Source organism: Archocentrus centrarchus, chromosome 10, assembly GCF_007364275.1.
Source record: "Archocentrus centrarchus isolate MPI-CPG fArcCen1 chromosome 10, fArcCen1, whole genome shotgun sequence".
Lineage (NCBI taxonomy): Eukaryota > Metazoa > Chordata > Actinopteri > Cichliformes > Cichlidae > Archocentrus > Archocentrus centrarchus.
In genome coordinates this window covers 3,731,274-3,745,563 of record NC_044355.1, presented here as the reverse complement: position 1 = coordinate 3,745,563, position 14,290 = coordinate 3,731,274, and the positions used below count along the sequence as shown (strand labels likewise).

The following is a 14,290-nucleotide window of genomic DNA, read 5'->3' as shown; positions in this document are numbered from 1 at the left end:
AGTGGGTTAACAATATTAACAATGGGAAATCCCACTTTAATAAGAGCTTGGAAGAAAAACAAGAAACAGGACAGTCATGAGTGTAATCAGAAGAATATGTCTCCGTGTACAAGATCAGTCCAGTCTTCGTGGCATAAACCAGCTGATTTTTCAGATTATGCATTTTGCATCAGTACGCAGAAACTCAGTCTTGTGGTCGGTTTTCTAAATCACATTAATGTAGGACCTGTACTAATGTCCATGTTTAATAGCAGTGTTTTTATCCCATTCCTTAGTGCCTGACCCCATCCCAGTGGTGAAGCACAACCTGGACAGGTCAAGAGTCCATCATAGGGCTAACACAAAGTGAGGAACAGCCATTCACACTCAAATCCAGGATCCCTGAAAAGCTGTAAAAAGTTTTAAACTCAAACTACTTCTCCAGACTGTGCTAATTATATGCAAATAATAGCTGATTACTGTTAAGTTTTATTGGTCAAAGCTTAATAGAGTTCATTCATGTGTTATGAAGCTGGTGTTTGCTGGTAAAAAAACCTTCTCTTTGAATTTCATCATTATTCATTAGTTGGTACAAGTTGTTTTCTTTTGGACAGCTGATATTTATTTTTTTAATTCAAACCACTAACATTTGTTTGAAAGGTTAATTAAGTTCAGTGTATCCACGGATGGTTTACAGAGCAAAGCGAATCTCTTTGAGTATTAATCTGTTTTTGATGTTCTTATGGACACAAATTACAGAAAGGCTGCTTCTGTGACATCCGCACTATTCAGCTTTTAAATATTAAGGTATCCATATAACCAAGGTCCTTGCCGAGATACTCAGTGCACGTTAGAATCCATCGTATTTTAGCAAACTCAGTGCAGCTGATGACAAAATATCAGAATAAGCTGTTGTTTATGACAGAAATATGTTATTAATCAGCTGTTACACAGTTTGACAGTTTAATCAAAAAAATGCATGTACTGTAGATTATAATTTTTTTTTGCCTTTTGTCCCTTCTATAGTTTTCAAAATCCTGTTGTGCTGCAGTGACCTTCTGTGGTTATTTGCACAACCGTGTGAGGCTTTTTGGCTCAGAGTTTGGTATTCATATCATTCCTAGACTGTTTACTGTGAAATTAATGGTCCATCTTCCATCACACTAGTGCAGCCAGTCCTCAGATGGAACTGACAGCAGCTTACACAGCATCCTCATGAGGAGGGAAAAACTGAGCAACTAATAGCATCGTCTTTGCTGGGTTGTCATGCTCGAAGCGAAGGCCTTGGAGCCAGGATGCTTGTTTAAATTCTTCATAGGACACAATGCTGCAACGGGAAGTCAGGTTCAGAATGTGACCTGTAAGCTCTGAGGAGAGTAATAACACAGCAAATAAAAAATACATAGCAATGACCACTTGGAGGGAAAAGGGCAGCTTAATGAAAGGAAAGCAGCCATACCAAAGGCTTCACATGGTTGCTAAATTGAATGCAACATGGATTCAATTGTTACAATTCTCATTATATACCAATATAATAAGTGGATTAATGACATCAAACAGTGGCTAAAATTAAATGAAGTTGCAGCTGCTGCCTGTGGTGGAGACTTATATGATGACTTATTTCAGAATACATAAGAGTTGCTACATAAACTACTTTACTGTGTATGTAAACTTCTTATGTAGCGCTTTTCTACTCTACTCACACACTCATTCAACCATTCACACACATCCATTCTACATTTCTACATCTAAGTGCTTTCTATCAAACATTCACACACGGTCACACTCATCGGGAGCAACTCGGGTTTCATCGAGGATACTTCAGCGTCCAGGCTGGAGCAGCCAGAGGTCGAATCACCAACCTTCCGATTAGTAGATGACCTGCTCTACCTCCTGCGCCAGGGCGCATTGTCCTGGTCCAGCATTTTTCAGTCAGCACTTCTATTGTCCCACATTTACTCAGAATGAGGTGCTATGCTGGAATCTATCCGTTCTAATTAGCTTTTGCATGCAGGTCATTCAGGTGAGACTGTGACAAAGATAAAGATTTAATAAGAAGGTAAATATTCTGAATAAGGCTTTGAACAGTTTGCTGTTTTATGTTGCACATGTGCTGATTACACTACCATTGAATTCCAATATGTGTGAAATGTGTAACATGATCACAGTCGTTATTACAATGACTACAATAATAATTTTCTTACTGAAAGTGGATAATAAAGAGCCAGTTTCAGGAATGTGAAAACAGGGAGGGGCTGTAAGGCGACTGTCCCAGGATTCCAACTACAATTGTACTGAATGTGGGCCATTGTTGGAGTTTGTAAAAGCTATGGAACCACCAGACCATGGAACACTCACTACCCAGCCCCCAGTAGTGGCCTAGATTCTGGGGTGCTGCGCTAGTTTGTTGCTCTTCTTCATCTGCTGTTGTGGGGCATCCGGCCCGAGGCACAGTTTCATGTGTCATTTGGCTTTTGCTCAAACAGGAATTAGAGCCCTTTTTTGAGCTGGTTAGAGGTAAATGTTCCTCCTGCTGTGTTTGAATTGCCCCCTGTGGTCAAAAAGAGGCACGTTATCAAACAGCAGCCGTACAGTTGTTCGCTACAGTTGTTCATAAGTTGCTGATAACAGAGAAATGTGATGATGCGGCACAAAAGACCAATGGCTGAAGTGTACAGATGAATTGACAAATGACATTTTTAAAGGCTACCTGCCATATTGAAATGCAACTTCTACCTAAAACATGAATGGATAAAGTATCTGAAAAATGCATCCATTTTCTTGTGTGTATCCAGTTCTGGGTTGCAAGTGGGCCCATCCCATCTGCCACAGGGCGAGAGGCAGGGTACACCCCGGGCAGGTTGCCAATCTGTTGCAGGGCTTATCTGAAAAATAATTTTGAAAAAATATAAATTTTATCAGTATGTTAACTTGAAAGTACTCATATTAGGATAATTTACAACCAATGTGCTTTTTAAAGTTCACAAAACACATTAGTTCAAATCAAATGTAATTAAATGCAGATAAATAAGCGATCTTTGTTTTTTATATATCTAAAATGCCTTTTTGGATTTGTTTTGAACCTCAGATCTTCTCTTTGCTCTCTTTCAAAACTCATCTTTTTTTTTTCATAAGTGAATTTTATAGTTTGGCTTATGATAACCTTTTCAGCTGAATGCCCTGCAATAGCTCTCTGTTGCATGTGATATAAAAGGCATCATTAAATCGAAGGTGAAATGAAGATGACGCCGCGGGGGGATTGAGTCTTTAGCGACGTGTTTCCTGGATACAGACGCTGTGAGAAAGTAGGTTGGCGGGCCTTGCTTGTCATTTCAAGTTTGTTGCTAGTTTGATCATTTTGCATTCAAATACTAATTTATGTGTGCTTTTTGTCTTCTTGCAGCTTTAGACTCTCGTTTAATTGAATCACTTTTTAAATAAGAAACCCAAACTGGAACTCAAGCTAAAGTCAAATGTGATTGTCGTAAAATAAAGTGGACAGTCATGGACTGCACAGCGTGTTGCGAAGCGCCAGGCTGTTTCCTCAAAGAGTCTTTGTTCAGCAACAGATTCCAGTGACCTTGCTGGACACTAGCAGGGAAAGGGAGTGAGCGAGAGACAAAGAAAAGAAGAGGAGGTGGGAAGTGGGAGAGAGAGAAAAGAGAGGGAACAGAGGGCAAAAGAGGAGAAAGAGGTGGAGATTAAAGAAGAGGAGGGGTGCTGTAGGAAAATGAGAATTAAGTATAAGTTTAAGAGAGTGAAACAAAAACAAAAAAAGTCTCATGAAGGGGGAGATACTGGTGCAGAGAAAGCCATGAAAATAATTCAGAGAGGGTGTGATATAAGAGCCTCATAAGAGAGAAACAGATGAGCTTCGGTAATAAAGACAAGCAGAGAAAAAGAGAGTGCATGATTGTGAGTTTGTGTATGGAAAAGGAAAGCAAATGTATGAAGTGTGAGTGAGAACGATGCAGAGGGAGAGCAGAGAAAAGTGTTTGACAAAAGGCTTTTGTTGTGAAAGTGGCCATTTTGAATCTTCCCCTGGTTACGGATGGCTCCACTTCACTGTGTCCCAGCCTACTTGTTTGGCCTAGTTTCTCATTAAGTCTCCACTTGTATGATGACAGTGTTTACTCTGTTGGCCCACTCACTGTTTATGGCAAACATCATCACAATTCCGCTAGAGATGGTGCAGCTTGCTGCTGAGGGCAGTATATCCTATAACACATTTGTTCTTTAAGGAGTGTGGCGACACTGCTAAAGGCTCTTCTTTTTCTTTTTTTTTTCTTGAAGCATGTTCATTACAAATTTTCTTTAGATGACAGGCAGCAAATTAATATTTATGTATATACAAATAAACTTGCAAATATTTGTCGTAACAATAGTTCAAATCTCAAAAATGCCTAACTGACGATGATAAAAGTGAAAAATTATTCCACCCGAAAAGTTGGGATCAAGAAATATATATTTTTTTTCATGATAAACAACCTAAACTAATGCACCTAAAATTGATCAGCCTTCCCCGAATAGTTTTTATGTCTCTTTGGATTTCAGGCTGTACTAAGGCACAGGATGGCCTTCCTGACACAACCCTAAAAGATTTGTCTCCTTCCAGGATCAAACTGGGGAGGTTCTGCATGTTAGGCAAACCTGTAAACCACTACCTTATGGAACCACTAAGGTTAGACTGTGCAGTGTTCAGAGAAATTGCAGAAAACCCAAGAGCTACATCTCAGACTCTGCAGCATGTTACGCTCAGAACAATACTGTGAGAAAATGAGTGAACAAGTATGGCCTGTTTGGAGGGGTTGACAGCAAAAACCTCTTCTTTCTAAAAAGGCAATGCCAGCTCATCAAATGTGAATCTGAACAAACTACAAGACTTCCTGAAGAATGTCCTTCGGACAGATGAGACCAAAGTGGAGATGTTTGGCTGTAATGCAGATCGTCACGTTGTGCGAAAAACAAACACAATATATCAAAACAAACACCTCATACCAGGTGATGATTTGGGCTTGATTTCAGCCAGGACCGGGGCACCTTGCAGCCATTGAGTCTACCATGAACTCCTCTGTATCCCAAAGTATTCTAGAGTCAAATGTGAGGCCATCTGAACGACGGCTACAGCTCAGCCCAAACTGGGGCATGCAAGAGGAACGTGATCTCGAGCACATCAGCAAATCTACAACAGAATGGTTGAAAAAAGAAAAGAGTCAAGGTGTCCAGACCTCAACCCAACTGAAATGGTCTGGCGCGACATTAAGAGAGCTGTGCATGAATAAAACTTCATTTTTCACGACTTTAAGTATAAATCCTTTCACAAACATGCATCATAAATGATAATTTGAGTATCTGCGGCATTTATGAAGGCACCCCTCCTGCTCATAAATATTTAAAACTTATGAGGCTGTTATTGAAACATTAGAGCTTAATAACTCCTTACAAAACTACCATGGGCTCCTCTAAGCTGCTGACTGAAGATCTGAAAATGAACTGGTGCCTAAAAGCAAGAGAAGATATCAAAGCACTTCCACTGACTGAAATGTCATTAAGAAATAAGGGGAACAGGACAAGCGCTGGGAGAGCAAGAAACTTTTCAGATAAAACCGAACATCTGCTAGACAGAATGGCAAAGGAAGACCTTGTATGACCTGCAGAAAAGTTTAGTTCACACAGAAGCTGTCCCACAGGGCAGCACTGATGCACTAACAGAAAAGGGATACCCTACCTGCAAGCTCATCAGTATGCCAAGCAACATCCATCAACAAATGGAGTTAAAATTGAGCAATTGGCCACAATAACCCAAGATCTATTTGAAGGAAAAAAAAGCATTTGACAAGAAGGCCTCACTAGCTTATTGGCAAGAGGAGTACTCTGTTGTGAGGCTGCAAGGGAGTAAAGTGCACAAGATGCCCATTACAGATAGAAGGAAATTCAGCAATTCTGGAAGAATTTTATGCTGTCAGTCACTAAGGTGAAATTAAAAAGAGACTGGCTTCTACAACAGTACAATTATCCAAAGCAGACAAAGCAATCCTCCCAGATCTACTCGAAGAAAGACGAGCTGAAAGCTTTTGGAAAGGCTCCTCGGTCCTCTGACTTGAACTTCACAGAAAATCGTAAACATGCTGAGTCTTAGCTGGCTACGTGCTGTGATATCTGCCAAGTACTGACTTTGACCGCTTAAACTTGAGCATGTGTTTGCATACAGAATGAAAAGTATATCAGTCTTTGAAGAAATAGTTTTTACTGCATTTCCAAAAATGAACAATATGTGTATCAGCGAGGGGAGCCCAGAGTCTGTTGATTTCATGACTCTTTGGACTGATTGGTCAGAAAAAAGATGAACTGTGTTTGAGTTTTGAAATTTGTAAAGGCAATTTATGAAAATATAAATAATCAGTGGATTAGCCTGCTCTGTCCTGCTCTACAGTACAGTGACTTTCTACTATGCAATGTGGGAGCAAACTGACAATGGTACAAGATCTGACTTTACTTAGTCAATATACTGTAATTCTTGAAAGTAGAAAGCATTTGGTGCATATAGTAAGTGTACAAACACACATTACAATCTTATATGTTGCAAAATATCCACAGCACAATCCAGGATAGAGATTACAAAGGGAACCTGACTGCAGCAGCAGGGACTGCTGTTTACTGGTCTGCAAGGAAGAACTGCACACACCAGTGCCTTCATGCATTAGCATAAGACAATGGAAACCCCCCTCTCTGGATGCACTGTGGTCACATACGTGTAACCTGATGTTATACGTATACATAAAAAAAAACCCTGCCTTTTTATACAGTGAGTCACAACACCCTGATTCAACTCCATTGATCCAAACCTTCCCAGAAGCTTCTGAGTCAGTTCTTTTGTTATTCCTCTCTGCCAGTCATCTTACATCATTCATAAAGCTGCTTATTTCACTGAAGCATTCCCATGAAGGGGATTCACTGTGTCATACAACTCTGCTTTAGGGGTTTTGATCCTTAGAGTCAACTGTAGACAAGTTTTTGTTTTTTTGACCATCTTTCCTTAAGCTACTCACACACGAACCTCACTTACACGCATCAGTAGCAATAAAAACATACATGCACACGCTGTAGTGCTGCAGTAGCTGTGAGGTGCTAAGCAGAAAATTCAGCTGGGATGAGAGCGAGTCATGGAAACGGCTTAATATTATGGGCTGTCTTTCCCTTGATGTTGTTCGAGCTAATTAAGCCTCGTAGTAAGCTACTCAGGTCTGTTTGAAGTATGCAAGAGATTCACTTTAATGGTCTGCTCTATGCAGTTCTGTGTTCTCACATTTAATTTTAATATGTTTACAACCCAGAGACCTTCGATTATACAGATCGGGCCTCAGAGCATCATGTAGACACATCTGCATTTCGGGCTGTGAGTTCATTTCCAAATTATTTGGGAAATAAAATTGTTTTCTGACATGAATCTTTTGTTATCTTGAGACTGCTGAGCATGTAAATGTCGGGCCACAAGATATGCAGTATTGTTTAGACACATTTACACAAGGCCTCTATGCCTGTCATGTTACAGTATTCCAGTCTATTAAAACACACACTTGACATACAGTAAATGCTATTTTTTATGGCAACAATTAAATGACTGCAAATTATATATAAAAGTCAATAAAATGGGGTTGAAGATACATTATTGTTCTTGATTATAATGTGTAATGCTGGCTTTCAAAGAAATGAAGGCGCTCTACAGGTGCACTCACCGGCAGTGGCGAAGTGAAGTAAATCTGGTGGTGCACACTGACCCCTACTGCTGATGGCTTGTCATCACCCTTTCTCTGTAGGAGTCACCCCCCCTGCCTTACTCTTGACAGACACAGGGGCAGCAGGGTCACTCAGACATGTCCAATAGCAGGTGGCTCAAAGTGTTTGTGTTTTTGTTTCAATTGCTTTTATTAGGATTGGAGTGCTGTGTGCATACGCTGCCAACCAGAACCTGAGCTCTCAGGTGAAGAACGTACGGAGACTGGTCAACAGCAACATGAGGGATCTGCACACCTTCGTCAACGACACACCCATGGTGAGACGGGGAGTTCTCATGCGTGTCTGCAATGTCAAGCCACTAAACTCCAGTTCAGATTAAGCGTTGTCAAATTAAATTCATATCTCTAGATTATATTTTGTATCACAGGAATTACATCAGGTAACATTATGGAAATCTGGTTGGCTGCTACATGGATTTAAGTTGCATAACCATGATGAATGGTTCAGGTGTGAATTTTCTCAAATGAGAAATATTCCTAATATTTCAGGGTTGTAGACTTGAAGGTAAATTTGTGAGTCAGTGTGCATGTCGTCTTTTTTTCTTTTTCTTTTTTTTCTTCCCTTTGTTGAAACTAGATTTTCTTGTCATGCTGAGTTTGTGTAATCCTTTCAGGTGGCAAAAGAGAATTTTCTCACCTTTTGTGTGTGCGACATGTACAAAAAAAAAGAAAACTTGCTTTTGAAAAGATTGTTCTCATACGGTGAAATTTCTCCAACAATCAGTCTCACTAATCTGGGTGATATTTGCTGAGCAAAAATCCAGCTCGACTATCAGGTGGTTTGTTGAAATAGCCTAAAACTCAAATTTACTTGCTGTTGGTGTCTAGACTATAAAACTGTTTTTGTGCTTTCTAAGACTCTGCTCTCCTCTGTGTTTAATCTTTGCAGCAAATTGATTACCTAATATCCCAATATGCCACAGCCAAGAACAAAGTCATCTATGACCTAGATAGTAAGTAGCTCTTCTCTGTGCCTCCAATAATGAATTAAGTAGACACTCAGTCGTGTAGCATGCTACTTGTGTGAATTTAATGTGTCTGCTTTCCATGACTTGTTTTCACAACTGGTCCTTGACATAACTAGGTCCATAGCAAAAGTAGCAGTTATTACAGAGCATCTCTTGAGTAATCATCCTACTTTTGTCCTGCAGGCAGTAATTTCCGAGAAGTTGGTACCTGCAAAAATAGTGCCAGGATTGTGAGCCATTAGATAAGAACAAAGAAGTTATGTCTTCTATACTCAAAAACCATTAGAAGTTAAGATGGTTGAATAGAAAACAAACCCTGTGGAGGGAGGACTAACATCTCTGTTGATGTTTTCTACAGACATAGGTCCATTATTGGGTGGAAGGATACATGATCAGCTGGATATGGAGGTCCGGCCTGCATTGGACCAAGTGCTTAATATGGCTGGAGGTATATCTGCTTACTTTTAATTTCTTCTTTTAGCTAAGATCAAAATATTGTAGGTTGTAAGCTACTGGAAGCCAGCTGCAGCTGCAGTACAAACATTGCAGTGCTGCCAGCTGTGTGATGAATAAGATTTTTTTCCCCCTTGAATGTATGATTTACATTAAATCACTTGTTAAGGTTTCTGCTGTAAATAAAGATTTAGGAATCTGATTTCAGTATTTTACTCTTAAGTAGTAAGTCCTCCAACGTGTAATAATTGTATCATTAATCTTTATATTTTATGCTTTTTATAAAGTGAAAATCGAGAGGGCCATAAAAGGTAACGATACCTCAGTAACTGATCGGTGATCCACAATCCTTTGACCCTCGTGAATTTTGACATCAGTGTTGCTCTTGTGATTTGTCCCCTTTGTTTTCTTCCTTGGTGCCAACCTGAGCCCCGAGTTACAGCTTGATGAACAATAATCAGTTACTATATAAAACTGCACTATGCAATATCTTACTTTGGTGACAACAGATTAGAGGAAGTAAAAAAAACTTTGTCTTATGTTAAAAATATCTTCAGAGCACCTTTGGCTGTCTTTGTTGAGCCTACAGTGCTTTAGTTTCAGTGCTTTTTTTTTTTCTTGATATGAATTTCTGCTTCTGTTGTCACCAGGTAAATTGTCTTTATGGGCAAATAGAATAAATCTCTGTTTTTTCCCATTTATACATATAAATGGATGCAATTCTCTTTCCATAAAAATCCAGCCTAGTGCAGTTTTAAGTTCGTGGCATCTTGACAAAAATAATCCCCAAACCCTTTACACTGCAACTGTGTTCCCCCAGTGTGATGTGAACATAAAAAAATTGTTTGTGTAACCAGTCGTGTTACTTTTATTTATTATATTTTTTTTTACATTTGAAGATTCAACTATGAGAGTATCTCATGTTTTATGCTTCTGCGCAGATGTTTGACTAGAACATACAACATTTGAGTACATCAGCAGCAAAGAAGAAAAAAATCAGTCAGTAAGCTTGACAATGTAAAGGCGGTAAAATGTCTGAGCACAAATACGGCAGCGATTATACTGAAGTCTGTGTTTTTAATATTCATATCCTTTTGGGTTTCTGCTGGGGCTGAGCCAAGTAGTCAAAAGGTCTTATGATCCGCGGAGAATACAGAGAATAACAAGATGTCAAATCAGAATACTAAACCAAGATACATACCACGAGAATCAAAAATGGTGCTTAAGCATCCATCTGTACCTTCACAGTGTTGCAAATCATGCCGCTATATGAGAGTGAATTTACCGTTTCCCCTCTTGCGTCTTTGATGCCTCTGTTCAAGGACGCCAGTGTTTCTCGTTTCTTTATCCTGTTTAATTTTAAGCATCCGCTGCAGGCTACTCCCTGACTGTTAACTAACACTGGCTGCTGTCTTGCGTGGGAAAGCGTCATTTACTGAACAGCAACATCTTTAATAATAGTTCACATTATTCATAGCGTTCCTGTTTGCTTAATGTTTGCCAAAAGGGATGCCGCTGCGTGCAAGGCAGTTAAAAGTGTAATTTTAGATGCTAGAGACACTTGGCTCAGTCCCAGGCTTTACGAGGGAGACACGGCTTGTGGAATCTGCTCTGATACCAGTGATTTCTTAGTATGTGCTGAGGGAGGAGATTACAGTTTTAATATTCTTGTGCTTTATTTAAGTATTTCCGTTATGCTGCCTTTTACTTTGACTCCACTATATTTGCAAAGAAAAATCATACTCTGAACTCCATCCATATATTTATCTTGAATATTTAGTTCCATTTTGTGGTGCAGATGTTTAAAGAAAGGCTGTATTGTTATAGATAAAGCTACCCATTAGGATAAAAGCCATTTAAATCATCTCCAGCATTAAAGTGAAATACACGAGTCAATAATTATGATCCAGTGATGTGATATATATGATTCTGAAAAGTGCTATTCTGCATGAGTAGCTTTGCTATTGTAGGATTATGACTTTAATTATGTAATAGGTCTAAATAATTCCTTTACCACTTTGCAAAACAGTTATTCAATCCAAAACAGTATTTTCTGCTTATGTAGTCCCACTTTTCATGTAATGCGATCCATAGAAAGATACAGGACTGCACATGAGCAGATACCTTTTCTGTTTCTACACCAGTTTCCGTCACTCTATTTCTGGTCAAATAATCGGATTTCCTCCGGCCTCCACTGCTCCTGTGCCACCCTGTTTAAAAAAAAGAAAAATGTCCTAGAAACAGCCGTACGTCCTTTCACTGGTGAAATAACAGGCTATCTAATACACTATTACAATGTTTCCCAGAACAGAACTGAGAGATTCGTATAAAGGATTCGTGATTCTTTGAGTTATCTGAAGCCAAGCCGCATAATCGTGTCCAATGGGAATAAAATTTGTGGAAAAGCCCTCTATGACAACTCATTTAATTTAAAATTTTGTCTCAAAATATGAAATAACTAATGAATAACAACAAAAAAAAAAAAACTTCCTTTTTATTTTCCTGAAGATATACTGTAGGTAATTTGTTTTGGGCATTTCCTTTTTACTGTTTTTTCCCGCGTGACAGCAACCCAGTTCACTTGTTATGTTGCCTGTGGTCTCTTTCATTTCAGCCATGCGAGAAACCAAGGAGGCCCTGGAGAGCGTTAGTGCCTCTCTGGAGGTGCTTCAGGATGGAACAGGGAAGCTGAGCTTAAACCTGAGCCAAGTCCGGACCAACATCAACCGCACCCTGAACGACCCCGGCTGTCATGACGAAGACTCCGATGCTACCACAGCCCAGCTGTGCCGCAACATTCGCCAGTCCCTGACCCAGCTGCAGATTAGCGCTAATTTCACACGGGTACAAAACTGAATGCAAACAAACTCGATACACTGTATGGTGCTGTTCACACAGATGTGAATACGTTTTCCATGTCTGTATTAAAGCAGCAGTCAGGTGCTTGTTTGAACACTGCAGCACGTCTTTAGTCGTATAATCATTCTGCCTTCTGTGCTGACCTCAAAGATGATGTATTATAAAGGGACCTTTTAATGGCCAGTAATAAGAAGAGGAATGATTACAGAGTGAAAACTAGTTTCAGAGTTCACATGGGTACAGGCTTCCAGAACTAGGAAACTTTTAATGATGTGGTCTGGTTGTGGTTATGATTAGGACAAACTTTCAGATGATTCTTCTGACACGTTGTATGCTGCACAGTAAAATAACGACATCTCTGGAAAGCAGAAACAACATTTTTTTTCCCTTCCTGTGCTTCTAACTGCTGCCCGAACCACCGCGGTTTAGGTTCTTTTAGAAGGATTTGTTGGAACTGGTGATGAAACAGACAGGATTTTTGGATAGTGATCAGGGATTGTTAAATTCTGATCATTTCTTATTGCCGATGCTTATCAAAGCTGTGTATTTACTTTTTAGCTACCAGATGTGGATGCTCAGCAGCAAAAGATGAACGATGTATTAAAAACAGACCTCAGTGCCGTCGTCCAGAAGGTGAGCCTGGACCACATGAGATGGATATACACGTTTCTTTGGTCTTTCGGTCTATTTGCTGATGAGTTTTGTGTACTTGTTCATCAGTTAGTGAGTTCCAGATTTTTTTCGGAAAGAAACAAAAAACCACAAAATGGACAAACAAACTTGATGTTCCTGCTTGTTTTCCTCCATTCGCAGGGCTTCTCCTCTTTGAACGACACACCACACATGGTGATTGAACAGACCAGAAGTGTCGTTGAGAGTAAGTGGTTTTTGAACTCAAACACAAAATGTAATTCACCCTGATATGTGTTACTGCAATAAATGCATATATATTTATTCACCTTGTGCTCTCTCTATTCCTCTTCATATGATTCTTTTCTCATGTTTCTGGCTTTAAGTTTAAATTGCACTTACATTTCAGTGTAAACATTTCTGTTTTTTTTTAGTTATTGAAAAAAGTAATGTGAGTGATTGTTTGTGTCTCAGGTGTAACAAATTTGGTGGACGGCATTGGCAACAACATCAGCAGCTTTTCCAAAGCGTTCCCAGTGCAGAGCTGCCTGTCCAACTTCACCATCTTCATTAACCATGTGCATGCCAAGATTGAGGACCACTACCCTGAAATTGACAAAATGGACTTCTACAGGTACACTGACCTCTTGGCAGACATTTCAGAAAGCATACCTATGAATTTATAAGTGCCTTCCTTACATAAAAGGAAAACGTCTAAGGGTCAAAGTGAGAAAACATATTTTTAAATTAGAAACAATCGTGTAATTGTGCTGAAAAAAAGGTTACTGCATTAATTTTTTTTTTAAAGCTTTGTGTTCTAGTTTCATTGTATATCTAAAATTATATTTCAGGAAACTACTCCCAGTGAGATCTAATAGTTTGGCTTTGCTTGCTGCCTTCAGGTGGATTGGCTGCATTGCTCTTTGCTGCATGGTGGTCCTGGTCCTGGCCTTCAACTACCTGGGCCTGCTATGCGGCACGCTGGGTTATGACAAGCACGCCTCACCTACAACACGAGGATGCATCTCCAATACGGGAGGAACGATGCTTATGGCGTAAGTCCAATATGCACGTGATTAGTTCAGTAAATGAGTTCATTAAATTTCAAGATCTAAAGCGTAAACTCAGCTTTACATCTACTACATTTACTGTAACTATCACTTTACTAGACCTTGTGCTCTATGAGTTATAGTACTTTTTACTTTAAGCTGAAACTTCTTACTGTGACAAACCGTTTTAAGCCACCTCTAATCTACCTGTTCCACTATAAAGCTACACCTCACTGTTATTATTGTACACATCAGCTGTCCCAGAGGGCCTGTTTGTTCATCTCCACAGGGGCGTTGGATTTAGCTTCATCTTCTCCTGGATGCTGATGGGAGTGGTGACCGTCATGTTCCTGGCTGGAGGCAACATGGAGAAACTTGTTTGTGAACCATTCCACACCAAAGAACTTTTCAAGGTGAGTCATGCAGTGATCAGGGAGATAAAACACAAACAAGGTGTTGTGAATGATATAGATGAGTGGATCTTTGTAGGGCCCCACTTTCTTTTTTTAATTTGAAAACTGTAATTATAGAGAAATACAACTTGTGTGTGGGCTAT

At 39.6% G+C, this 14,290-nt stretch overlaps 1 protein-coding gene across 1 annotated transcript in view; it reads left to right on the top strand.

Annotated features, from left to right (window-relative positions):
• The window catches only part of prom1a (prominin 1a), an 89,427-nt gene that overhangs the window by 55,495 nt on the left and 19,642 nt on the right, over nt 1-14,290 (top strand). The window contains exons 6-15 of the mRNA XM_030738834.1: nt 7,912-8,032; nt 8,665-8,728; nt 9,102-9,191; nt 9,484-9,507; nt 11,811-12,040; nt 12,614-12,688; nt 12,869-12,932; nt 13,160-13,319; nt 13,588-13,740; nt 14,024-14,147. Of these exons, the coding sequence (XP_030594694.1) occupies nt 7,912-8,032; nt 8,665-8,728; nt 9,102-9,191; nt 9,484-9,507; nt 11,811-12,040; nt 12,614-12,688; nt 12,869-12,932; nt 13,160-13,319; nt 13,588-13,740; nt 14,024-14,147 (1,105 nt within the window). The remainder of the gene's footprint in view (nt 1-7,911; nt 8,033-8,664; nt 8,729-9,101; nt 9,192-9,483; nt 9,508-11,810; nt 12,041-12,613; nt 12,689-12,868; nt 12,933-13,159; nt 13,320-13,587; nt 13,741-14,023; nt 14,148-14,290) is intronic.